Raw genomic sequence first — 27,042 nt, 5'->3', positions numbered from 1 at the left:
GGCCAGCCTCATGCCTGCCACACGGTAGGAGAATAATAAATGGGAGCTGATATATTGCGTCCTACTTCCATGCCTTTGCTCACATTGTACCCTCTGCATAGAATATACTCGCCCCCATTTCTTCTTTTAAAAGGGATGGGCAGGGCTTCCCTGGTGGCGCAGTGGTTGAGAGTCCACCTGCCGATGCAGGGGACACGGGTTCGTGCCCCGGTCTGGGAAGATCCGACATGCCGCGGAGCGGCTGGGCCCGTGCGCCATGGCCGCTGAGCCTCCGCAACGGTAGAGGCCACAACAGTGAGAGGCCCGCGTACCGCAAAAAAAAAAAAAAAAAAAAGGAACGGGCAGGGTTTTCCATAAGTCTCACTCCTCCTACTGCTCCACCCCCGAAGAGACAGACTCCTTCCATGATTAGAGCCCTCAGCCTTGCTCGTCTGGATTCCTTAGGATTCTGCCTGTCTGATCTGGGGGCACATCTAACCCCTCTTTCTGCTACTCCCCAGGAAACCATGAATAACCTGAGAACAGGGACCAAATATGCGTCTCATGGCAACCCCCAGACTGTAACCCCTTCCCCCGCATGGCCACAGGGCAGCCTGGCAAAGTTGAGGGAAAGAGGAAGGCAGTGGGAAAGCAGGGAGTGCCCAGAGCCAGGCGAAGGAGGCTTTGCAGACACCCTGTCCCTCCCCTGGGACCCGAGTCCCTTCAGGCCCCTGCCTGGAGGACAGTGGCCTCAGCAGGCCACCTCTTAGCCACCTGTTCATGAAAGAATCTTGTGAACAGGTGACCACCCTCCCATCTCAGAATTGCCACCCAGAGGTAGTCCAGGGCCACTCATTTTACATGGGCTCCAAGTCTGCAAAGTTCACATGTCAGGTTAATCCAGGCCCCTAACCTGACACATGACCCCCAGCAAGTCCCTGCTCCCCTGGGCCTCAGTTTCCCATCTATGCAGGGTTGCCCCGAAGGCCTTTCCAGCTCCCACAAAAGAATGTGTCCCCCACCCTCCCTGCCCACTAATGGGGCTCCTCCAGGGCTGAGGCACAGGGTGGGAGGACACCCGCCGCTCCTCACGGGCACCCATTCTCCACGGGAGAGAGGGGATGTGTCACCGTGACCACGTCTTTCTGGAAAGCCCCACAGTTCAGGTCTTTCCTGGGTTTGAACTGGAGGAACCGCATCCTTCTTGCTCACATCTCCTTGGATCTATTTTTGGCCTTGGCGGGCTTGATGTGGTGCAGTGGGCAGGTTGTTCCCTTTCAATTTGGGCTCTGAAGCCGGCCGAGGCCTGGACCAGTAATTATAAGCACAGAGCCATTTATGGAAACAGCTCTTGAAAGAGTCAGTAATGAGAACTGACTAAAAATACCCCCAGCAGTGAAGCGGGGGGCCTGCTCTGGGCAGCGCTGAGATTCCTGGGTGGGAGGAAGCCCTGAAGAGGCAGAACCGGGAGGTGATGGATTCTGCAGCTCACTCGGGACCCGCACGGGCCGTGGAGACCTGGGTGTTTCCTTAGGTCTGAGGGGCCCCTCGGCCTTGTTACCGGCAGGACCAGCCAGACGGGCCCAGCCCATCTGCCTCCGGGGCCCCGAGGGAGCCTGTCCTCCACCTCGGGGGCTGGGCCGTGAACGGAGGCGAGTCCCACAGTAAAGTGAAAACGTGGGTGGCTTGGGTTGGAAACCCTCGGTGACGCGGAAGCCACTCCCAGACCAGCAGGACGCCCCAGCCCAGGGGCTGCGCTGCTGGATGCGGAGCCGCTGTCCTGGGGACCAGGAGCTCTTGGGATGAGGGGCCGGGCATCCCCTCTCTGGGCCCCCGGGGCACGAGGGGCTGGATGAGCAGACTGCTGAGGCCTCCCGTTTCCACCCCACACTGTTCAGTCTCTGTCCTCAAATTGGTCACCGCCCAGAGGGCAGATGAACCGGGGACGGGGACCCCCGGGACAGGGAAAGGGAGAGACCGGCAGGCTGATGTGTGTGGGGTCAGAGGCGAGCAAGGGGGCTTTCACAGCTGGACCGAGAAGAAAGTAGCCTCTATACTTGGCTGAATGGGGCAACCCCGGAGAGAGCGGCTTCGAGGAGGGACTCCAGGGGGAGGGTGCTTGCACCAGAAGGCCCAGGAGGCCGTGAGGATGGGCAGGGCCAGCCTGTGTGGGTGAGGGGCGGTGGCTGGACAGCAGAGCCAAGCGTAAGACCCTCCCATGGGCCCTGAGGGGCTGGGGAAGGGTTTGAGGGCAGGAAGGACTGTCCGGTCAGAAGATGCCATTCTGTCTCTCTTTCTAAAAACTTTATTGAAGTATAATTGATTTACAGTGTTGTGTTAATTTCTGCTCTACAGCAAAGTGATTCAGTTATATATATTCTTTTTGATATTCTTTTCCATGAAAGTTTATCACAGATGTTGAATATAGTTCCCTGTGCTATACAGTAGGACCTTGCTGTTTATCCATCCTGTATATAATAGTCTACATCTGCTAATCCCAAACTCCCAATCCTTCCCTCCCCCATGCCCCCTTGGCAACCACAAATCTATTCTCTATGTCTGTGAGTCTGTTTCATAGATAAGTTCATTTGTGTCATATTTTAGAGTCAACGTATAAGTGATATGGTATTTGTCTTTCTCTTTCTGACTTACTTTGCTTAGTATGATAATGTTTAGGTCCATCCATGTTGCTGTAATGGCATTATTTTGTTCTTTTTTATATATATATACCTCATCTTCTGTATCCTTTCATCTGTTGATAGACATTTAGGTTGTTTCCATGTCTTGGCTATTGTAAATAGTGCTGTTGTGAATATAGGGGTGCATGTATCTTTTCAGATTATAGTTTTGTCTGGATATATGCGTAGGAAGAGAATTGCTGGATCATATGGTAGTTCTATTTTTAGTTTCTTAAGGAACCTCCATACTGTTCTCTACAGTGGCTGCACCAATTTACATTCCCACCAACAGTGTAGGAGGGTTCCCTTTTCTCCACACCCTCTCCAGCATTTATTATTTGTAGACTTTTTAATGATGTCCATTCTGACCAGTGTGAGGTGGTACTGCATTGTAGTTTTGATTTGTATTTCTCTAATAATTAGTGATGATGATTATCTTTTCATGTGTCTATTGGATATATGTCTTCATTGGAGAAATGTCTATTTAGGTATTCTGCCCATTTTTTGATTGGGTTGTTTGTTGGGGTTTTTTTTGTGTGTGTTATTGAATTGTATGAGCTGTTTATATATTTTGGAAATTAAGCTCTTATTGGTCCCATCATTTGCAAATATTTTCTCCCAGTCCAGTCCATAGGTGGCTGTCAAAGTTTCCTTTTTTTTTTTTTTTTTTTTTTTGGCTGTGACGTGCAGCATGTGGCATTTAGTTCCCCAACCAGCAATCGAACCCAAGCTCCCTGCAGTGGAAGCACGTAGTCTTAACCACTGGACCACCAGGGAAGCAGATTCCATTCTCTTAATAGGCATGCTGAACTGGAAGAAGAGGGTGTCTTTTGAAACAAGATAAATTTTAGTCAGAAACAAGACAGATTTGGGTTGTCTCAGTGACTCTAAATTTGGTCCAGGGCACAAAAATAGCCCAAGCCTTTATTGGTGTCAGGCTGGCGGATACAGGGTGTGACATCTGGAGATCTAGCCTTTGTGGAGGGTGCAGCCCTCAGACGTGGGAAGGCAGAACATGGACGGTGGCCGTGATGGTGGAGGCTGCCTCTTGCCCCCGGCAGGCTCTTCCTGCAAATGTGGGATCTGGAGGCCTTTTTATCAGAGGCTGGAGGAGAAGGCCGAGGGTCTGAAACTGCTTATTTTCCTAGAGCCACAATAAAGGGTTAAGAAAGTAAACACTCTGACTGCTTCCCCAAGCGGAGCTTTGTAGAAAAGAAGGTACCTGTGGAACCAGAAGTGGCATTGTGCGTCCCCAGTGCTGGGCCCATCCCTCACCGCTCAGGTATCTCAATGGAGCTGGATGTCAAGAGTCTCTGTTGGCTTCAAGAAACTACAAGTGGCTTCCAACCCACCTCACAGGGTCATGAAGTGTCATAGCATCAGCAAGAGTTGAACTTTATTAAATTCTTCCTAGGTCACAGAACTTCTTTGAATCACTGTGATGAATTCTTGAAGGCTGAGAAGTAGGATTTATTGTACATGAACTGGCCTTGCTTGTCACTCCAGCCTCATCTTGGACACCTAGACCCTGGACCACTAGAATCCAGCCCTGTGGACCTCCTGGATGTTTCTCAAAGATTCAGGGCCTTTGCATTTGTGGTTTCATCTGCCTGGAAGGCTCTTCCAACACCTCTTCAAGCGACTGCTTTTTCTTCCTCCTCCAGACTTGACTATTTATTTCCCTCATTTAACCAGGGTTTAGAAGAGTGAATTGATTCCTAACATTCTGCAAAGGCGGTGGTTCTCAGTCTCCCAGGAGACATTTGGCAATATCTGGAGACATTTTTGGTTGTCACAGCTGGGGAAGGGAAGGTGGTGCCACCGGCATCCAGTGTGCAGAGGCCAGGGATGCTACTAAGTAGTCTACAGTACACTGTACAGTCATCCACAGCAAAGAATTATCACCCACAACAAAGAATTATCTGGCCCAAAATGTCAATAGTGCCAAGTTTGAGAAATTCTGTCCAAAGATGACCAACGCTGCTGCTGCTGACCTAATGGATGTTAATATACGTGATACTTTTCCATCTATTACAGTTATCTCTGATGCTCAAATTGTCCCTTCCATGGCTCTTATGAAGCCTCTTCAGGTTAGCTTCAGAGTACTTTTCACTTTCTCCTAGGAGGTTCAGGGAGCTTCCTTGCCTTCTGGGATGAGATGTTCCAGGCTGTGCTTATGCGTTTCCTGCCCTGGGTCAGAAATGGGTCATTTCTCTAAGAGCCCTGGTGCCTTGTGGTGGAGTTGATCATTTAAGACTACACTCGGGGGCTTTCCTGGTGGCGCAGTGGTTGAGAGTCCGCCTGCCGATGCAGGGGACACGGGTTCATGCCCCAGTCCGGGAAGATCCCACATGCCGCGGAGCGGCTGGACCCGTGAGCCATGGCCGCTGAGCCTGCGCGTCCGGAGCCTGTGCTCCGCAACGGAAGAGGCCACAACAGTGAGAGGCCCGCGTACCACAAAAAAAAAAGAGACTACACTCGGGGCATTAGAGCTCCCCACTGTCCCTCCTTGGCCACCATTTCTAGGCTTTTTCAGTGGACAGAGCTAGGGAATATGTATTTTCTAAGAGAAAAAAATCACGAGTTCAAACAAATATTTCCTTTTTTAAAAAAATTATTATTATTATTTTTTGGCTGCGCCGGGTGGCATGCAGGATCTTAGTTCCCTGATCAGGGATCAAACTTGTGCCCCCTGCAATGGAAGTGTGGAGTCTTAACCACTGGACCACCAGGGAATTCCCCAAACTAATATTTCTTCTTCTTTTTTTAAAAAAATATTTATTTATTTTATTTTTGGCTGCGTCGGGTCTTAGTTGCCCCACGCGGGATCTTCATTGCAGCATGTGGGATCCTCTGCTGTGGCGTGCGGGCTCCTCTTTCTTTGTGGCCCGCTCAGTAGTTGTGCGAGCGAGCTTAGTTGCCCCGCGGCATGTGGGATCTTAGTTCCCCAACCAAGGATCAAACCTGCGCTCACTGAATTTGAAGGCGGATTCTTAACCACTGGACCATGAGGGAAGTCCCCAAAATTTTCTTTTTTTTTTTTTTTATTGCGCTACGCGGGCCTCTCACTGTTGTGGCCTCTCCCGTTGCGGAGCGCAGGCTCAGTGGCCGTGGCTCACAGGACCAGCCGCTCCGCGGCATGTGGGATCTTCCCGGACCGGGACACGAACCCGTGTCCCCTGCATCGGCAGTCAGATTCTCAACCACTGTGCCACCAGGGAAGCCCAATATTTCTTTTTTTTAATTTTTTTTTATATTGGAGTATAGTTGATTAACAATATTGTCAGGTGTACAGCAAAGTGATTCAGTTATACATACACGTGTCTATTCTTTTTCAAGTTCTTTTCCCATTTAGATTATTACAGAATATTGAGCAGAGTTCCCTGTGCTATACAGTTGGTCCTTGTTGGTTATCTGTTTTAAATATAGCAATGTGTATATGTCAATCCCAAACTCCCAATCTATCCCTCAAACTAATATTTCCAATTCAAGCTTAGGATTATAGATTTACTTAACTTCTTTTTTTATATATTTTATATTTCTATTTTCTTTTGCACTGAATAATTTGGTCCTAACAACATTAATATGATAGTCGTTTACTTTATCCTACAAGTATATATATATAACTTATGTATATTGTATATATAAATATGTTATATCCTACACGTATAATAGGTGTAGAATAACATCATCATAGCAATATGATTACTGAAAAATTAAGATTTATTTTTAGTTTATTTTGTCCTTAAGCTATCCCACTAGGGATATACAGTCAAATTACTCTGTTTGAAAATAACTTGAAATAATTCCTCACTGTGTGGGTAAGCCACCAACTCAATATACCCACCATTTATTTACTTTATTCTGCATTTTAGTCTTAGGTATTACTCTTTGTTTTTTGAATTATTCTTGTTTTATACTTATGTGAAATATTTACAAAATTTACAAAGCAAGGGACATTCAGAGAGGCCTGGCTTCCATGCCTGTCTCCTACACTCTGTCTCTGTTCTCTTCCTCCAGCAAAAGATAATTACATTTTTTAAGTTGAAATATAGTGGACATATAATATTATGTTTCAAGTATACTACATAGTGATTTGACATTTGCACACATTATGAAATGATCACTGTAAGTCTAGTAACCATCTGTCCCCATACAAAGTTATTACAATATTATTGACCATATTCTTTATGCTGTATATTACACCCCATGACTTATTTATTATAATAACTGCAGATTTGTACCTCTTAATCCCCTTCACCTATTTCACCCACTCCAACTATTTTTTAATTAATTTATTAGTTTGTAGTTTATCTCCGTTTTAAAAATACAATTACATATATACGAACCTATGATGTGTATGCATTTTTATAATATTTTTATTTTGACCTGTTCTTAGATAAAAGGTATATTATCTGTACTGTTCACCTTAGTTCTCTTTAAAAAAACTGTCTCCTGGAGATCACTTTATTGCAGAATATAGATGATCTCTTTGTTCTAATTTACAGCTGTTTAGCACCCCATCATGAAGAAGTACCATGGTTCATTTATTCCATCTTCTGTTGATAGACATTTGGGTTGTTTCCAGTCTTTTTCTGTAACAAGTTACAAAATTGGGTCATAACAAATAGTCTTATATGTACATCTTTTTATATTTTTGTGAGTGTGTCTTTGGGACAATTTCTTAGAAATGAGATGTTTGGGTCAAAACATGTATAATTTTGCTAGATATTGCCGGATTCCCCTTCATAGGGATTATGCCATTTTGCGTTCCTGCCAGCAATGCACGAGTGCTTGATCCAGTCTTAGAGTGTCTTTCTGGGAAGATTTCTCCAAAATACCGCATCTAAAGTAAGCCCACACTGGGGGCTTCCTTGGTGGCACAGTGGTTGGGAATCCACCTGCCAATGCAGGGGACACGGGTTTGAACCCTGATCCAGGAAGATCCCACATGCCACAGAGCAGCTAAGCCCGTGCGCCACAACTACTGAGCCTGCGCTCTAAAGCCCGTGAGCCACATCTACTGAGACCACATGCCACAACTACTGAAGCCCATGCACCTAGAGCCTGTGCCCCGCAACAAGAAAAGCCACCACAATGAGAAGCCCACGCACCCCACAGCAAAGAGTAGCCCCCACTCACTGTAACTAGAGAAAGCCCACATGCAGCAAGGAAGACACAATGCAGCCAAAAATAAATTAATTAAATAAGTAAATTTATTTAAAAAAAATAAAGTAACCCCACACTGAACTGGAACTAAAGGTATAACTCCAATTTTTAAAATAGATATATCCAGAAAAATAGAAATAAATACAGATGTGTGTTTATGCATGGGTTAGTATACACACATATATTTCCTAGCTCTGTCCACTGAGAGCGCCTAAAAGCATGACACTTTATTTTAATGAGTACTCCCTGTGCTCAGAGCTTGGTGTTTAAATCCCCATTCTATAAATGGTAAATAAAATGAACCAGAGCTCCTTGGAGAAGTTACTGATGTCAGCGGCAGGGAATGGGGAATCACAAGATGGGCCTGGAGCATCTGGTGGTGCCAGACAATTAGGAAGTACTCAAAAAAAGGATGGGGAGGGGGGCATGTCAAAGGGACAAGGGGCCCACACAAAGATGCTCCCAATGGGCAAAGCTAGAACAATCTGAGCAACAATTGTATTGGATTATAACCCATAGAATAAATGAAATATCCGTGAACCCATAATGATATAAATAAATAACAGAATAATTATGGGAAGAAGGGCAAGTCTTCCTTTCAAAAGAATTCCAATTAATAAAAGTAGAGGGAGGGGCTTCCCTGGTGACGCAGTGGTTGAGAGTCCACCTGCCGATGCAGGGGACACAGGTTCGTGCCCCGGTCCGGGAGGATCCCACATGCCATGGAGTGGCTGGGCCCGTGAGCCATGGCTGCTGAGCCTGCGCGTCCGGAGCCTGTGCTCCGCGACGGGAGAGGCCACAGCGGTGAGAGGCCCGCATACCGCAAAAAAATATATAAATAATAAATAATAAAAGTAGAGGGAAAGAAGGAAATAGAAAATCACTATTGCAGATATTACAGTAATAATTGCTAAAATTAGTGGGCAAAAGTTTGAGGAGAAATATACGTGCAAATCTCAAAATCTCTCCCTAAAGATATTTATTATGTCCAAAAGAAAAATAATGACATTACAGTGAAGATACCTGGCAGATACCACCTTAACCAAAGAATTAGTTACCATCACTAGTAATAATACATATTGACATTATATCACCCAATTTGACGTGCTTAGAAGAGGACACAAATTCCAAGGTGGATTTCTCCAAAATCCGTAACTTCAATCTAATAATGAGAAAACATCAGCTAAACCCAAATTGAGGGACAGCCTACAAAATACCTGACTAGTGCTCTTCCTAAGAAAGGGCATGAAAGACAGGGAACGGCTTAGCACTTGTTACAGGTCAGAGCACATCAGGGAGACCTAACAATGAAATGTGATGTGGGATCCAGGATTGAATCCTGGAACAGAAAAAGGACATAAGTCGGAAAACCGGCAAAATTCTAGAAAAGTCTGTAGTGTACTTAATAATATCGTACCAATATCAATTTCCTGGTTTTGGTCATTAAGCTGTGCTTTGGTTATGTAAGATGGTTATCGTTAGGGAAAGCTGGGTAAAGAGTATATGGGGGCTTCCCTCGTGGCGCAGTGGTTGAGAGTCCGCCTGCCGATGCAGGGGACGCGTGTTCGTGCCCCGGTCCGGGAAGATCCCACACGCGGCGGGGCCCATGAGCCATGGCCGCTGAGCCTGCACGTCCAGAGCCTGTGCTCCGCAACGGGAGAGGCCCCAACAGTGAGAGGCCCGCGGACCGCAAAAAAAAAAAAAAAAAAAAAAAAAAAAAAAGAGTATATGGGAAGTTTCTTGCAACAATTTTCTCTGAATCTAAATAATCTAAAATTACTACAAAATAAAGTTAGAAACATAAAGTAACCCCACACGCCCTCCCTGCATTATCCGCAATCCCACCTCTCTCTTGGTGTCCTTCACACGGCTCATCACATACAATGACTTTGTTTGTTCACTCTTTCCTACCTGACTTCCCCCCTGCACATAAACTTCACAGGCACAGGGCCACAGTTTCCCCAGTGCCTAAATACTGACTTGTGTTCAATAAGCACTGCTTTCAAATGTGTTGCATATACAAATTAATTAGTATTCCTAGATGTGCCCGGGAAAAATGAAGGGAAAAGTGAGTGTTCTAGAAGACCTCCAGAGCACGAGAAGGCAGCAGAGTCAGGCACTTCTCCCACGTGCCCAAAGGTGAACTTATAGGGCCCCCCCACCCCCACCAGATTAGGAATTCCTACCCCAGATTCTGCAGAGAGGGGGAATAATTTACTCTCCTCTTGCTTCAAACATCAGCAGTCCCCCCAGGACGACCACAGAGAGCGGATTCTTGGCAGGACTTCGATGGCCAGGATCCAGAACATAGGCCAGGCAGGGAGCACCCCTTTCCCTTCACCCCCCAGCCTGTCTTAACCTGCCAGGGGACCCGGGAATGAACTTCCCAATTCCACAACCTGCAGCAAATTTTACCAGGAAAACCCAAGAAATCACATTGTGCAGACCTTGGCCTTTCCCCTAAATTCCCTCTACAGAGCATCCCACAGTAGCAGCGGGGCAGGAAGCAGGGAACTGCCAACTCTAAGGTGGAGGGCTTATGCTGTTTGGTAGCCTTGGACGGTGGAGGGCCACTGCAGTGAAAAGGAGCCCAGATGGGAGCCAGGACTCCTGGGATCTGTCTCCACGTGTGCGTAAAAGTGAGAGGAGACTGCATGCAGTGATCTGTCCTTTGAGCTCTGATGTTTTGGAATCTTCAGCACTTTCATAAAGAAGGGGTCAGTTTTTGCATTGTGCCCGAGCTGGAACACAGTGGACGGCACCACTGGCATTGCTGAAGGGCTGCCTCTCCAGGCCTGGGCATGTTTGGGAGATTCCAGACTTTGGTTATAGGGGAAGGTGGAGGCTGGGCATGAATGTGCACCAAAAAGGAAATGCTCCTGAAAAACAGGTTAGAAGCATTTGCTGGACCATACCAAGTGCGGCCACAGTAGCAGACAGGGCTTTTTACACTTTAATTTCAGTTTCATCTCTGTATCAAACATTTTGCAGATGTGGATTCCGAGGCCCACAGGATCGAGTGTCTTCACAAAGGTCAGGCAGGTGGAAAGAAGGCAATTTGAAGCCATTCAAATGCCTTTCAGATGCATTGATATATTTTTATTTTATATAATCTTTCATTTCACACTTTTATTTAGAGGAAGAAGACTGAATGTCTCTCTTTTCTCTTCCATGGCTTTGGAGTCTCACACATGAAACTCCCGATGGAGCTGGCAGGATGTTATTACTTTGATATGTCAGTTAAGTTAGGAAATTAGAGGTCAACACCCCTCCCACCTCCTAAGGAATGGCCATCCCTCCTATCTCATGATCCCTGTCCTTTTTGAAGCCCTTTCCCAGCCTTATGTGGAAAGGATCCTAGGATCCCCACTTCCCAGATGAGCAGACTGAGGCCACCCAGGGTAAGTACCTGATTGCTGACAGGGTCAGGGCTGGGACCAGAAGCCCCAGCTGCAGGTCAGAGCATCTACCCTTCTCAATGCTGTTTTAGTGGCTAAAGCAGGGGCAGCCAGCCCAGGAACTACCATAGGGGACATCCAGGTCCCAACAAATGCTGTTTCTTAACACCAGCTTTTGAGAAACATCTTCCCCTAATCCACAGAAGCAACTACTGAAAAGCTGTACATTCACGTGGTTCCAGCAAAGAAAGGGGGTGGTCTCCTTTGGCTAGCTACAGTAATGTCCAGTTTTATGATGCATCCCAGAAGTTTTATCAATTTCCAATGAAAATCATTTTCCTAAAAATGTCCCACCACTAATGCTTGCCTGGAACACTGGGACAGGCAGTTTCCTGTGCTGGAACTATTGGGCAGGGGTGGGGGGTTGGTGGGGGCAGTTATCGATTTCACGAACCCACAGGACAGCAGATTGGAGCTGAGGTCAGTCCAGGTGAAGAGGGCTTGACCCAGCACTGGCGGGCCCCCAGGTCAGCAAGGGAGGGAGGCCACAGAGCTTGGTGCCTGCAGGAGCTGGGAGGTTTGTGGTTGTTCCCTCAGTCCTGGATCCAACATGAGTCAGTGTCAGGCCTGCAGACAGAGGCTCCCAGTGACCCACCAAGGGTCACCCACTGTGCCTTGGGGTCAGATATACTTAAGAATGCTTTGAGAGGGGTCGGGCTCAGGGCGTGGCTGAGTGACCCCTCCTTATTCTTGGGGCCACACACCCTGTGACAGCCAACAGCCTGGACCTATTTCATCCTGCAGATCAGGGATGCATACACAGCCATGTAACCAAGGTGGTCTCTGCAGTTACCAAATCCACAGAAATTGTCCCCAAAGCTCTGTGTGTGAGTGTGTAGGGAGGAGGGGACTCTTGTGGTGATATTCATGGCGAGCATCACTCGGCAAAGGTCCAGAACCGTGCCCTCCACATCCTGCCTCTGTGGGAGGACCCAGATCCGTCCTGTGTCATGCTGCCCCTGAAACAGTGTGGCTTGTAGGTGGGCATTTGCTGCAGGTCCAGCACCCTGTCAGATGATGGAGGTGCTATTTTCCCTCCTCCCTGGTCAGGGGATGAAACGCCCATCTCCTGCCCAAACATGTGTCCACTGGCCCCGCCCAGCACAGCTGTTTGCCCATCCATCACCGGACCAGGTCCCCACCGCAAGGACAGGAAGTGCTCCCCCATCCGCCTCTGCCACCAGCCTGGTGACTTGTGGTCTCTGAGTACAGTAGTCAGAGAACTTTTAAAAAGACTCACAGACGTGTAATTAAAATCTCAGTGTTGGTTTTGGGGGAAGGCTCTGGGAGGCTCCCGCCCCTGCTTTGCGGAAATACAGAATTTTAGTGTTTGAAAGTGACAGGAGGCTAAAGTGAGATGCTCTAAATATACTGTCCTGGGCATTTCCGGGCAGCTGGGGAAATATGGGGTTTATTCTGCTCCTGTGGTCTCTCGCCCAGACTGTTAGAGCAGCCCTGCCACTGGCCTGCCTTGGGTCCCCTCCAGCCTGGGCTTTACCCTCGCCTCCACAAATAGCTTCCACTCTACCCTTAAACCACACTCCCTTGCTGCCCAGAGCCCTGACCCCCCACTGGCCAGAGCACAGCCCACATTCCGAGGCCAGAATTCCAGCTCTCCGCAGTCAGGCCACAGCCAGACTTATGCCCTGAGCCGCACATTGCGGGATGGTGGGCGGCCCCAGCACCTCACACCTGTGCAGGACCTCTGCCTAGAATGTCTTCTCCCCCACCTTATCCACCTACCAAGACTCAGTCCCATCCTTCAAGGCCAGTTCAGGTGTCACCTCCTCCGGGAAGCCTGCTCAGATCATGCCATGGGAACCTCCAGCTTCCCCAGCACTTGACCCAGCATCTCCAGGAGCTGTCATCCTACCTCATCTCTTCCTGGTTCTTTCCATGTCTCCCTCCGGCCCCCTTCCTGCTTCCCCTTGTTCCAAAAAGGGTCCTGCCATCCTTTCACCCTTTGCTGGGTCTTATGGCTGTTGTTTTCCCTGCCAGTGCTGTCGTTCCTCGGCTCTAGGCCTTTGCTCAGGCTGGACCCTGCCTCTGCAGCGTCCTTCTCCCTTGACATCGTGGCAAATTCACTCTCACCCCTCAAGGCCCAGCTCCAAAGCCCTCTCTCCCCTCAACTCCCATCCACATACCAGCTGACTCCGGGAGCCCCATCCTGCTCAAGTGTACTCAGCTATGTCCCTGCTGCCACCGTGGCCCTTTTCTGCCTTGGGTCTGATGTCCATCTCCCCAGAGGAGGGACCTGTCCTGTGCCCCATCTGTGGGTCCCAGAGCCAGCAGGATGCTGAGCTGGGCAGGCTGGATTTGGGGCTTGTGGACCAGACATGGACACTGCCCTTGTGGCACCATCGTGTGCCAGGTGCGGTGCCAGGCGCCTCACGACACAGCTCCCGGAGCCTTCTCGGCACCCAGGAGGCAGAGCTGGGACAAGCCTGTTCTCGAGGAGGGAGCGGTCCCACCCAGACTGCCCAGGCCCCCAGACCCCACCTGGCCCTGCCCACCCCGGAGCCCGAGCTGGAACCCCAAGTGACCACCAGTCCCACTTTGTCTTGCAGTGGAGTGGGACCGCACCCTGGGCCACCAGGAGCCCCAGTGGAAGGAGTTCCGCTTTGACCTGACCCAGATCCCAGCAGGGGAGGCCATCATGGCCGCGGAGTTCCGGATTTACAAGCTGCCCAGTACCCACCTGCTCAACTGGACCCTCCACGTCAGCATGTTCGAGGTGGTCCTGGAGCAGTCCAACAGGTGCCTGCCCTGCGCCCCGCGGGCCCGCTCAAGCCTCTGTCGGAGGGTCCGGCCCAGCCCTGGGTTCTGGGGGGGACATCTCCCAGAGGACAGAAGGGGAGCTTCCTGGGCAGCCCACCCTCAGAGAAGAAAGATGGTTGGCCCGAGGCCTCGTGTAACCGTGGGGAGAGGCCCAGCATCAGTCCTGGATTCAAGTCCCCATCCTACTGTCCTAGCTGTGGGACCATGGACAGGTCACTGAGCTCCTGAGCCTCAGTTTCCGCAGCTGTACACGGGCACAGTAACACCTTTGTATGGTAGACGCAGTGAGAAAAGGCATGTAAGGCCCCCAGGTCAGAGCCAGGCGGGGTAGATGCCCCACTAATGGTCCCCCAGGAGGGCACTGGAAACACAAAGGCAGCTGTGCCGGCCCTCGGTTAATTGTTCTTTCGTGTCCACAGGGAGTCTGACTTGTTCTTTTTGGATCTTCAGACGCTCCGATCTGGGGACGAGGGCTGGCTGGTGCTGGACGTGACAGCAGCCAGTGACCGCTGGCTCTTGAACCGTCACAAGGACCTGGGACTCCGCCTCTATGTGGAAACAGATGATGGTAAGACTCGGGTCATCAGCGAACCTTCCCCCGGGGGCTCCTCCGAGGAAGCTGCTGGCGGCAGACGCAGCTGGAGCCCCTCACGGGGCCCTGGAGGCCTGGCCTTTTCCACCTGTGCCGCTGGGGGATACCTCCACCCCTCCGCGGGGGCTCAGTGGGTAGAGAGCGAGGTTCCCGCAGTGCGGGACAGCGGGAGACCCCCTACCAGCCGAGAGTGCCTCCTCTCCTTCTGCAGGACCAACAGTTGTGATGCTCAGAGTGGGTCCATGTTTTCCCTCCCCAAGAAATGGGAGATTCTTTCTACTCTATGGAGCTGCCTTCTGCACCAGGAGTTCCCGTCCTGGGCTGGGCGAGGGGAAGCGCTCACACCCTCAGGCTCTGAGGCAGAGGCCTGGGTGTGAATCTCAGCTCTGCAGCCTTCTAACTCGGTGACCTTGGCAGGTTACTTACCTTTCTAAGCCTCCGTTTCCTCATCTGTAGAATGAGGATTCACACCTTCATTCATTTAGCAGGTGTTTGGGGGAGAGCCTCCTGGTGGGCCCAGGGTTGGTGTGTCTGCGGTACAGCGGGGGCCACCATGGCTGGAGCACAGGGGGCTAGGCAACGGCTGTGAGGAGGCTGAGAGAAGTGGGCAAAAGAGTAACTCTGAAATAAATGTCATCTTATTTAATAGCAGTGGAGGGGGACAGGATCTGATTCAGCGTTCTATAAAACAACCCTCTGAGACACTCCCCCTCCAGGGGGTGTAGCATCTCTCCCCCTCCTTCAGTGTGGGCTACGCTTACAGACTTGCTTCCCAAAGTATGCCGTGGGCTGGGGCAGTACCTTTGCAGGGGCAACCTGAGCGGCACCCCTCAGCCGGGTGCTCAGGCTCCCATGAGCACGTCATGTAGCTCCCAGACACCCTTGATCTGACGGGGTGGGAACAGCACTTCACCTCCATGGTCTTCGTCCCCAAAACCCAGAACCCCAGTCTCACCATGAGAAAAACATCAGACAATCTGGAACTGAAGGACATTCTACAGAATACCTGACCAGTACTTCTCAAAACTGTCAAGGTCATCAAAAAACACGGGAGGTCTGAGGAATTGTAACAGCCCAGAGGTGCCTAAGGAGTTGTGATGACTATATGCCAATGTGGGACCCTGGGTGGGATCCTGGAAAAAAGACACTGGAGAAAACTAATGAAATCTGAGTAGATCGTGATGTTTAGTAAATAATAAGAAACCAATATTGGTTGATTAGTTGTGACAACTGTGGTTCCAGGACAGTACGTGCTGGGGACACAGGTGTAGGAACCGCTGACGTGCAGGTGGATCTGGGGGCGGGGGGACGGGAGTAGCGCGCCGGGGAGGAAGGGTGACGATGGAGAGGAAGGAGACGGCGCCCAGGCTTCCCCGGAGGGACGTCGCCTCGGGGCCTCCGTGCGCCAGTCCCCGGATCCCTCCAGTCCCGCCTGACGGTCCGGACCGGTCCCGCCTCCCGCCTTCGCGGCCCGGGGAAGCTCGGCGCCTCGGGCCCTCGGAGCGCGGAGACGGAGCGGGGCGGCGGGGAGCCAGCCGGGCGGCTGCGTCACCGCCGGGAGCCCCCTGCCCTGTGACGCGCGGGTGGGCACGCACGGCCGCCGCCTGTCCCCGCTGGGCCCGGAGCCGGAGCCCCAGCCGGAGCAGAGCGGACGATGGCAGCCCTGGGGCTCCTGGAGTCTGCGCTCGGGCGCCGGGTCCCCGCCGGCCGCTCGGTGCCCGCGCTGGCGACGGGCGGTGTGTGCGGCTTCGCCAGCAGCGCCCGCGCGCGTGCCAAGTCCTACGCGGACCCCGTGGAGGCCGTGAGAGACATCCCGGACGGCGCGAGGATCATGGCCCAGGGCTTCGGCCTCTGCGCGATCCCGGAGAACGTGATAGGGGCGCTGCTCAAGACCCGCGTGAAGGACTTGACCGTGGTCAGCAGCGATGTGGGGGAGGAGAACTTCGGGCTCGGCCTTTTCCTGGGGACCAAGCAGATCGCCCGCAGCGTCTGCTCGTACTTGGGGAAGAACTCGCTCTGCGAGCACCGGTACCTGGCGGGCGAGCTGGAGCTGGAGATCACGCCCCAGGGCACCCTGACGGAGCGCATCCGCGCGGGGGACGCCGGCGTGCCCGCCTTCCACACCCCCACGGCCTACGGGACCCTGGCCCGGGAGGGCGGCGCACCCAGCAAGTACTTAGAGGACGGCCACATCGCCATCCTGAGTCAGCCCAGGGAGGTGAGGGAGTTCCACGGACAGCACTACCTTCTGGAGCACGACGTCACGGCAGATTTTGCTTTGGTGAAAAGGTGGAAGGCCGACCCGGCAGGAAACGTCATCTTCAGGGCCAGCGCCAGGAACTTCAACGTGCCCATGTGCAAAGCTGCGAGAACCTCAGTGGTGGAGATTGAAGAAATTGTAGACCTGGGGTCGTTTGCCCCAGAGGACATCCATGTTCCTAACATGTAAGTAGATCGAGGAAAACGGGGGAAAATATGAGAAAAGAAATGAGCGTTTAAACGATGCGGAAAGAGGATGATGAAATATGCAAGTCTGCAGATAGTATAAGGACACGGGTCATCAAGCAGGCAGCTCTTGAATTTGAGGACAGCCTGTATGCCAATTTGGGCATAGGAATCCCTCTTCTGGCCACCAACTACATCAGCCCCAGTATAACTGTTCCTCTTCACAGTGAAAATGGAATCTTGGACTTGGGTCTGTTTCCACTGAAAGAGGAGGTGGACGGAGATCTCAACAATGCGGGCAAGCAAACAGTCACCCTTCTTCCTGGGGGCTGTTTTTTCTCCAGCGATGAATCATTTGCCATGATTTGAGGGGGACACATCGACCTAACCTTGCTGGGAGCCACGCAGGTTTCCAAATACGGTGACCTGGCTAACTGGATGATAACTGGCAAGAAGGTGAAAGGAATGGGGCGTGCGATGGATCTGGTGTCCAGTACCGAGACCAGAGTGGATGGTGGTCACCATGGAGCACTCCACCAAGGCCAGTGAACCCAAAATCTTGGAGAAATGCACCAGACTGTTGACTGGGAATCGGTGCGTGGACCGCTTTGACCAAGAAGGTGAAATCGTCACCGAGAAGGCTGTGTTTGACAGGAGAGGACTGTCCCTGATCGAGCTCTGGGACGGCCTGATGGCAGAGGACATCGAAAAGAGCACAGGGAGCACCTTTGCCATCTCCCCGAATCTCAGACCCATGCAGCAGGTCCAAACCTAGCCGGAAAGTGAACCTTGGTCCCAGAGCGTGTGCTTCTCCCTTTAACCTCCTGGATTGCATCCTGAGAAAGCCGCAGTCACATCTCTACATTTCACCAGCATCTGGCCGGCTTTCTCCTGCCGTCCCAGACTGGCTGCCACTGGGTAGGCTTTGTTCTCTCAAGAGGGACATGCCTTTAGTTAAAAAGAAAAGGAAACCAGAGGCACTGACCTTATACGTCCTGTGAGCTCTGAGAAAGCTCTGCTCCAATCACCCTCCGCCCTGTCTGTGGTTTTACATTAAATTCTATGCAGCTTGAGATGATCCCATGGGAAAGGTTTCACTGAAGTGCCTGCTCTTGTGAATGAATCATGAAATATAGGGAAAAGTGATGGGCGAGGAACTGTTACCGAGCCCAAGCTCACTCTGCTCACTGCATGACAGGCCAGTAAATCGGGAGATGAGTGTTGAGACAAGGAAGAACGACTTTAATTGGAAAGCTAGCAGACTGAGAAGATGGCAGACTAGTGTCTCAAAAAACCATCTTGTCCCAGTCCAAATCTGGGCTCCTTTTATACAGAAGAGGAGGAGAGGGAGGGAACTACTGCAGTGCCAACCAATGGCTTAGCGGGACCACTAATGGTCACTTGTTGACAGTTGCTTGCTTGGGGGAAGGGCTCACTGTGGCATTGACCAAAAGCTGAGCAGGATTGCTTAGGTTGCACCTGCCCCACCCCTATTACAGAACACCTCCACCCAGAGTCTATGTAAGGCACTGGGTTTTTTTGGGGTTTTTTTGCGGTATGTGGGCCTCTCACTGTTGTGGCCTCTCCCGTTGCGGAGCACAGGCTCCGGACGCGCAGGCTCAGCGGCCATGGCTCACGGGCCCAGCTGCTCCGCAGCATGTGGGATCTTCCTGGACCAGGGCATGAACCCGTGTCCCCTGCATCGGCAGGCGGACTCTCAACCACTGCGCCACCAGGGAAGCCCAAGGCACTGTTTTATTAGAACCATAAAAACATACACACTTACATGTGAATTTGTAACTGGGAGAAACGCTGTCTGAATGAAAGATGTTTTTCCTTTGGCCCTTCTGACTTTCCTTCTGGGGCCTTTCATTTTGTCTCCTTGTAGCCTCACCTCCCCTGCCTCCCACATTTCCCCTCCTCGTAGCTAAATAGATGTCTCTAGAAGGGAAGCAAGACGGTTTAGGCAGCCAGTAAACTGGTAATAGGGGCACCTGAAGCGGGGAGAGACCGTTGGTGCAGACATTTCTCCGGGACGTCTCCTCTATGAATAAAGAGCTCGCCTGTGTGTGGCCAAAGGCTGCGGCTTAGGATGGGAGGAGTTCTAGAAACCCGGCCGATGGACTTCAATTGGTTTTTTCATCTCAAATCATAGCATTCCTGTGTCGTCCAGATCAGACCGTTAGACCCTTCTTCTCTGTAATGCAGCCCAAACCAGCCTCTTGTTCATACTCCCTTGAAACTCATGAGAGGCAGTGAGGTACTTCATCCTGAATCCACAGTCTCACAAACTAAACAGAAAAAAATGAGTTTCCGTTTGTGTGTGTGTGTGCATGCGTGCGTGCATGTGTAGGGTTCAAACCCAGGCCTGCTATGGAGCCCACACTTTCTCAATGTGGCTCCAGGGCTGCACAAAATGAATGGGAGCCCGTGGGTAAGAACAGGAAGCTCCAGCTAGTCAAGGAAGGCCTTTCAGAGAGGTTTCCCTGAAGCCTCACCCTGACAGGAGGCCCGGATCCTGGAGTGGAGCGACAGTGCACCTGAGGGGACAGCCACAGAGTATCAGGGGACCGTGACCAGGCGGGCAGTGGATGGATATCACTGAGTGGACTGTGCAGCACCTTCTGGGGCTTCTGGGGAGGAGGACTGATCTGCCCTGCATGTTGGGAGACGTCTTCTAGCATCAGCCTGGGACAGGCAGAGGTTTCCAGAAGCAGACGGGTTACAGGGCTGTTCAGCAGTAGAAGAAGGAAAAGCATTGAGTTCCTAGTTCTCATGCGGTGAGGAAATAGATACCCTGTGGGACAAAAGCACACCTGGTCACAGCTGGCTCCCCTCCAAGGGTTTCAGCCAGGCGTCCTGATTGTCCTTCAACGTGGCACTAGGGTCACATCCATGACCGCAGGGTGAGGTGGGGCAGGGGCTGCAGGGAAGGGGCAGGTGGCACCCAGAGCAGAAAGAGGCCTTGGGGAGAGAACTTGGCCTGGCCCAGGGGGAAGGGGCATGAATCCCCAGGGATGGGATAGGTCAGGGGAGCTGCTAAGACATCCGGGCCCTGATGGGGTAGACTCAGAAATGGGGGGAGGCTGGAGTTGTCAGGGGCCTTCCTGGCCCAGAGGAGCAGTATCTTCATCTGGACCTGCGTGCAGGGGGAAGCCACAGTGTGGCCCCCATCTCGAGGTGTGGCCACACATCCCACGTCCCTCACAAAGGGGACAGCATGCCTGCCAGCACCCTCACAGTTCAGGTCTAGAGGCAGGGACCCTGGGCCTCAGAGGTTCCTGAAATTCCTGCCTGTGCTTTCTGGAAAGGATCCTGCCAGAGCCAGGCAGCCTGGGGGCCACCACCTGGACAGCCGGGGCCTGCCCTGTGACCCAATATCTCTGTGCCCAGGAGACACCAATACGATCCTTGACCAGACAGTTGCACAAAGAAAAGCCTACAGTGAACACAGCCTCGGAAGCACCGAAGGTCTCCCTGGCCTCTCAGTGGACAGGGCTCTCCAGGGACTCACAGGACAGGGCAGCTGCACACACAGGCCTGGAGGGCTGCCGGGCCAAGGCCGCCGCATGTGTCCACCAGGTGTGGAGCTCTGCTCCAGTGCCGCGTGGAGGACAGCCGCCCACCTGCCCCCGTCGCTCACGGCCTCCTCCTGCTGCCCTCACGGGCCTTTCCGGCTGTGGTGGCGCTGCTGTGTGTCTCGTGGCTCTGCATCCTCACGGGCCTGCTCTTCCTCGTGACCCTAACCTGCCATGACCCAGACTCCCTGAACGGCTTCTCCCTGGGCCCCTTCCAATGTCAGCTCCTGTCCCAGCAGGGTCATCCCTGAGTGGCACCTCTGATGGGCCCAGTGCATGTTTGTGGCAGGTGATGTCATAAGTCAAAGGTTAGTCTCTGGTCGATTAGTTGTTTAGTCAACTGTGGCCCATGGACTCAAGGGTAAAGCACAGCTGTGTAAGGGCCGGTGATGTCCTTGACCTGTAGTGTGCAGTGGAGGATCATGAGACCCACTAATAGAACACACATGTTTATGTATGTGCACATGTACACTAGCTGTATAAATGCACACGTGAGTGTACACATACATATATGTGCATGTGTGTATATGCCTGTATGTCACTGTTGCAACACTGGGGTGAAATGTACATGGAAGTGGGATGTTCGGCCCTGTGTTTTAAGAAACCTTAACAGTGAGCTTGTAGTCATCCCCTGTTGTTTAGTGTGAGAAAATTCCACAGGGAAAGGAAATGAAGAGATTCTATCACATTCTCATCTTTATGATGAAAGCCAGGAAATAACTTAAGTGTCTAAAGATGAACTAATATCTAAATATTCAGATGTATCTACTCAAAGGAATTTTATACATTTGAAATGTTCATAGTTGAGACTTAACAACCGAGAAAATGTTTATGTGGAAAAATTGGGAAAAATACAGACTTCTTACGCTCACAATATAAATTAACATACGAAAATATCCCAGAAAAATGAAAATGATGCGTTTTAGCAGGGGAGGGGTTTTATGGGTGATATTTTTTCTAAGTTTCTTTACAGTTGTTATATATCACTTTGACAATTAAAAAACAAGAGGTCATTGGAACTACAGAGAGCTACAGGAAGATAGTTTTTCTGGTGGAGGTGACTTTTCCAGGGATAACCAGTGTGTTTTTCCGGCATCGTCAGGCTTTAAGCAGCTGCGGGTAAAATCCCAGTTTTACAAGTATCACTACTCCTAGGCTGAGGCCCCAGTCATGTCGCTGCCCACAGCCTTTTCTCTCTTTCTTCCTTTTCAAACCACAAACCCTCTGGTTAAGAACCTAAATGGATAAGAAGGGCTCTGGAATTAGATGCTCGTGTCTGAACGTGGACTTGGGGTAAATGTCTCTGCCCGTGGAGCCTGGGGTCTCGTTTGGGGGCATCAGGACGGTGAGTGGCCTGCTCTCAGGCGGTGCTCAGCAGAGCAAGCATTGAGTCCTGGCAGCCGCTCCCGCTAGCCGGGTGTTGTAAATCCTACACTGATCCCCAGGAAGGATGGGGTGGAAGGTAGAACTCGGGCCTTGGAGCCCCGAGATGGTTGGGAACCCTGGTTCTGAGAGTCCCCAGTAGTGGTGCTCCGAGCCGTCACCGAGGGGCTCTGATGTTGCCCAGTGAAATGATGGGTCTGGCGTCACCATGAAGACTGGTTGAGATCATCACGTGAACTGACTGAAGGCTGTAAAGCGCTGTCACAACTGGCGGTGCCCTGGCCCATCACTAATCCCGAGCCTGTGCTCCCGAGGACCCTCCCCCTCTCCTGCAGACCTGCCCGCTGGGGGCTGGGGCTGGACTTGGGACTCGGGTCTTCAGAGGAGGAAACCGAGGCCCAGTGGGTCCCCTGCAGCCTCAGGCTCCGTGCTCCTGGCCCGCCCACAGAGAGGTCCCTGCTGTGTCCCCCTGCAGGGCCCCACCCTCGAGTGACCGCCCTCTCTGCTCTCTCCGTCTCAGGGCGCAGCGTGGATCCTGGCCTGGCCGGTCTGCTGGGGCAACAGGCACCGCGCTCCAAGCAGCCTTTCATGGTCACCTTTTTCAGGGCGAGCCCCAGCCCCATCCGAGCCCCTCGGGCAGTGAGGCCCCTGAAGAGGAGGCTGCCGAAAAGAACCAACGAGCTGCCGCCCCCAAACAAACTGCCGGGGATCTTCGGTGAGGTTGGGGACCAAGTGGTGGGGACAGAACCCTCCTGGCCTCAGTGGGGTCAGGCTGATGGTCAGTCACCCAGCCAGCTTTCCTGACACCGCTTTGCCCCTGCACCCTGGGGACCAGCCACTGCACGGTCTCCAGGGCTCTGAGCATCTGCCCTCGCCGCCCTGAAGTCCCTTCCTGCCCTCCCTGGCTCACCAGGCCCCCCCTCCCCCCCACCCCCGTCAAAATCAGATGCCCCTGGTGGCCCTCGGTGCTGCCCCGGGAGCCCTGCAGGATCCAAGCGTTTGTGTGAAGGTGTCCCTACCAGGCCAAGCCCCTCGGGATCAGAGCCCCCTGGTGCCCTCCTTTCCTTCACGGGGAGCCAGGCTTTGCTTGGCCTCAGTAGGAGCCACTTGTCCTGTGGAATGGGCATGGCTGGAGAGGCAGATGAGGTCAGGGGTGTCTCCGGAGGAAAGGAGGAGGGGCTGCTGGACGGCAGAGGGTCCCCGGGCTGTTTAGTGGACCATCGGGAGTCACAGGCTGAAAGTCAGGGGAGGCTGGGTTGAGCGTGGGGTGGCTGTAACCACGGGGAATCATCTGGAGCCACTGAAGGTTCTTGACCAGGGTCACGGCACCAGCAGAGCTGCAGAGATGGGCTTTATGAGACCAAATGTGTTAGTTTCCCATCATTCATTTACTCAACAAATGAGCCCATCAGGGCGTCCCCCGCCCCAGGAGCTCCCCGTGGTGGGTGCACAGGGCAAGAGCCCCAGCAAAGACCTTGCCCCTTCTGTTCCCCACAGACGACGTCCATGGCTCCCATGGCCGACAGGTGTGCCGTCGGCATGAGCTCTATGTCAGCTTCCAGGACCTTGGCTGGCTGGTAATTCCTGACTCTCCCTCTTTCCTAAATGACAGTCCCCACCTTGAAGATGGCAAGTGTATGTCCAAGAGGAGGTAGAATCATGGGGGATTTGGATTTTCTTGTTTTATTTTCCTCTGTGTTTTTCCAAGTTCTCTAAAGGGAGAATGTGTTGCCTCTGTAGTGAAGAGTGCCTTTTTGTGAAAACCATGAAACTGGAGACTGAATACTTAGTCATAAAATGTCAGAGCTGCAGCAGGAAAACTGAGGCCAGGGTGGGCAGTGCCTCTGGCCTTTGCTGTGACTGGGGGTGGGCTGGGGAGGACGAAGCTGAGCGCTGATGGCGCACGAAGGGGACGGAGATCGTGCCCAGCCCTGTCTGCTGAGGGTCTTCCGGTGGATGTCAGGCCTCTGGGGGAAACTGCCCTGGGAGGGGCCCGAGGGTGGGTTGATGGGCCCTGAGGCTGAGGCGGGGGGTAAGGGGCAGCCCTGAGTTGCGCTGTGACAGGTGCTGGACTGGGGGGCTCGGGAGGGGCACATGGATGGGACTCACCTTCTCCCATTACCTGCCCCCAGGACTGGGTCATCGCCCCTCAAGGCTACTCAGCCTATTACTGTGAAGGGGAGTGCTCCTTCCCACTGGACTCCTGCATGAACGCCACCAACCACGCCATCCTGCAGTCCCTGGTCAGTACCGCGTCCCTCTGCCTGGACGCCCAGGGGAGGGGTTTGCGGAGGAGAGGGGCGTGTGCAGCCAGCAGGTGATGGCAGCGCTGCTGTGTCAGGGAGCTTTCCCTACATGGAAACCTTTCTGCGTGCACATGCAGTGAAATCCCACAGCGGTGCAGAAACTGGTCCCCGTGTGGGTCACCCCCAACCCGTGCACCTGAACACACGTGCACGTGGGGGACTTTCATGTCCATGCGGTGGGTACCAGACTTATAAAGCCCCGCCTGCTGGTGGTCAGAGGCACAGCCCGTGCATGATAGGCAGGCATCCCACACGGCTACTTGTGCCCTCGGAACACACACGTGCACCATGTTCACAGGCACGTTCGGCCTCCTGTGTGTCACACACGCCCTCAGGGTCGGGGTGGGTGACACACGTGTGGGTTCTGCCCCCTCTTCCTGTGCAGGAGTCACCAGGTACCCCCTGCCCTTCTGGTTTCCCCTCCCGTTCCTTTCCCGTTGGCTCTTTTTTCTGGGTCCCTCTCGGCTCTTTGTGTCTCTACAGCCTTTTGATGCCCTGGTGTCTGGGGAAACTTTAAATGCTGAAAAAGTTTCTAATGGGAACACTGTTGCTGCTGCTTATTGCTAAGTGTTTTAAATGTTTTTTAGTGCTGAGGCTTCTTTCTAGAACATTGACCTGGACACTGTAGTTACAGGTTGTTCAAGGTGATGCCCTAGAGCAAATGAGTTAAGGCAGCATGGACCCCAGGATAATGCCTCCTTTCCCAATGGTCACATGGGATTTGCTGGACCCCTGGGGAGCTGCCTTCCTTGAAGAAGGTCAGGGGTGATGGAGCCTGTCCTGGCAGCAGGCTGCTCAGAGCTGGGGCTTCTGGGGTAAGGCTGGGCTCTGGGGACCGGGCGCCAGGCTGCCGGACAGGGCCCCCCATGAGACGGCTTCGCCCAGGTCCTGCTCAGCGGCCTCCGTGAAGCCTGGGAGGTCCCGGTGGATGGAAGCAGGTTCCCTTTTCTCTCCAGCCCCTGACAGGCTGGGGGGCTGCCTTCAGGGCCCTTCCATGTGGGGCCCCGATGAAGAGTCAGGGTGAACGGCAGCTCATCCTGCCGAGTCTCCAGATAAATATTTTTGTAGAGGCTGCAAGAGCTCACTCAGTCGGGCTGTCTTTAGGGGTAGAGCTGTTTGGAGGAGGGTAGCGGGATCCCCGTGCCAGGTCCCAGTCGTGCCGCGGCCTCGGCCTCAGCCATGGAACTGGGCAGGTGACTCGGTCCCTGTGCCCTCAGTGGTCATCTGCCCAGAACAATCCCTGCCTAGAAATTGTTAGGAGGGGTGGAGGTGCTTTGAGAAACAACAGTGTCGGACACCCCAAGGGTGAGCCTAGAAGTCTGGCCGCTAGCAGGTGTAACACGGACCTTCACCGGCTCCCAGTCTGCAGGGGGAGACGGACCAGAAACAGCTCATGCGGACAAGACACGATCAGGGACGTTGCAGAAGCGCAGGGAGGAGAGAGGAGCAGAGGGGACCCCGGGGGCGGCGCTGCGGGGGCGCAGGCAGGACCTGGCACACCTGCCGGGGGCCAGCAGGGTCAGGGTTGTCCTGTCTGGGAGGAGGGGCTGTGACAGGAGCCACAGGTGCCCAGGCTGGGCCTGAGGGCAGCGGCGGGGTGGCCAAGGGGGGGCGGGGCCGGGGCAGAGTTCGCGCCAGCACCTGCAGGGCTGCGGGGCGAGATGGCGCCGGGGAGGGGTGAGCAGCTGGAGCCCGGGCCGCAGGAGCTGGGGACTGGGACGGGGTCCCCGCGGTTCTCACGCCTCTGCCTGCCGCCCCCTCCCCGCCAGGTGCACCTGATGAAGCCTGACGCGGTCCCTAAGGCGTGCTGCGCGCCCACCAAGCTGAGCGCCACCTCCGTGCTCTACTACGACAGCAGCAACAACGTCATCCTGCGCAAGCACCGCAACATGGTGGTCCGCGCCTGTGGCTGCCACTGACGCCCCGCCCCTCCTGCTGCACCGCCCCTACCGGGTCAGGTCAGCCCTCCGCAGGGGACACCCCCCAACGCCCTCACAGCTCAGGCAGGGCGGCAGCGAAGGCGCCCCTCCGCTGCCCACATCCTGCCAGCGGCTGGTCCTCCCCAGGCCCCTCTGCCCCGCTCCCGCCCGGCGCCTGAGGCGGTGGTGGAACTCTGGCCTGGTGGTCTGCGTCCGCAGCAGGGTCCTACCCCAGCCCCCTCTCCAGAGGCACGGGCTGACCGTTCTTTGGGGTTGGCAGAGAGTCCTGAGGACCTGCCCTTGTCCACTGCTGGCCCAGCTGTGGGCAGGTGTGGGACGAACTCAGAGGCACCTGCAGCCCAGTATGGCCACCTCAGGCCCTTCACCGTCCACAACAGGGTCTGGGGTTGTGTAGACAGGTCCTGTTCCATATCCAGTTGCCTCCCCTTCCCGGGGACAAAACTGAGCATTTCTGGGCACTTCTGTTAAGAGTGTGGAGTTGCCCTCGGTGGGCTATATTTGTGGATCTGAATTACCAAACCGCTGGCCACAAGGAGGCATGTGGGTCACCTCCAGAAAGAGCTAAATGAACAGCATGATTTAGGGCCAAGGCTGATGGCATTCATCTTCCCTGTCTTCCTCCCTTGACCTGCCTCTGCTGTCTGGGGAAGACGTGCAGTGCACGGACACTTTAGGGAAACAAAAAATCCTGGGGGCTTTATTGACCCCATCTGTCTGTCACCATGTTGAACCATCA

General features: G+C 53.1%; 1 protein-coding gene and 1 pseudogene across 3 annotated transcripts in view; both read left to right on the top strand.

Moving 5' to 3' along the window:
• Positions 1-26,362, top strand: part of LOC308613222 (bone morphogenetic protein 8B-like) — a gene marked incomplete at its 5' end in the record, with an annotated part of 31,523 nt that extends 5,161 nt beyond the window's left edge. The window contains 6 exons of one of the 2 annotated variants that reach the window (XM_081226348.1): positions 13,852-14,041; positions 14,482-14,630; positions 22,581-22,775; positions 23,558-23,637; positions 24,193-24,303; positions 26,136-26,362. In XM_081226348.1, the coding sequence (XP_081082474.1) occupies positions 13,852-14,041; positions 14,482-14,630; positions 22,581-22,775; positions 23,558-23,637; positions 24,193-24,303; positions 26,136-26,285 (875 nt within the window). In that variant the 3' untranslated portion in view covers positions 26,286-26,362. Of the gene's footprint in view, positions 1-13,851; positions 14,042-14,481; positions 14,631-22,580; positions 22,776-23,557; positions 23,638-24,192; positions 24,361-26,135 lie in introns of both variants that reach the window. The other variant, XM_081226347.1, reaches the window with a different exon arrangement.
• LOC308612033 (succinyl-CoA:3-ketoacid coenzyme A transferase 2, mitochondrial-like) lies at positions 16,309-17,874 on the top strand (annotated as a pseudogene). The gene has a single exon. The product of its transcript is annotated as a succinyl-CoA:3-ketoacid coenzyme A transferase 2, mitochondrial-like (transcript).
• Positions 26,363-27,042: the final 680 nt, after the last annotated feature.

The sequence above is a fragment of the Mesoplodon bidens genome, assembly GCF_964165515.1.
Source record: "Mesoplodon bidens genome assembly, chromosome: 2".
Taxonomy (NCBI): domain Eukaryota; kingdom Metazoa; phylum Chordata; class Mammalia; order Artiodactyla; family Ziphiidae; genus Mesoplodon; species Mesoplodon bidens.
This window is presented reverse-complemented; position numbering and strand designations above follow the sequence as displayed.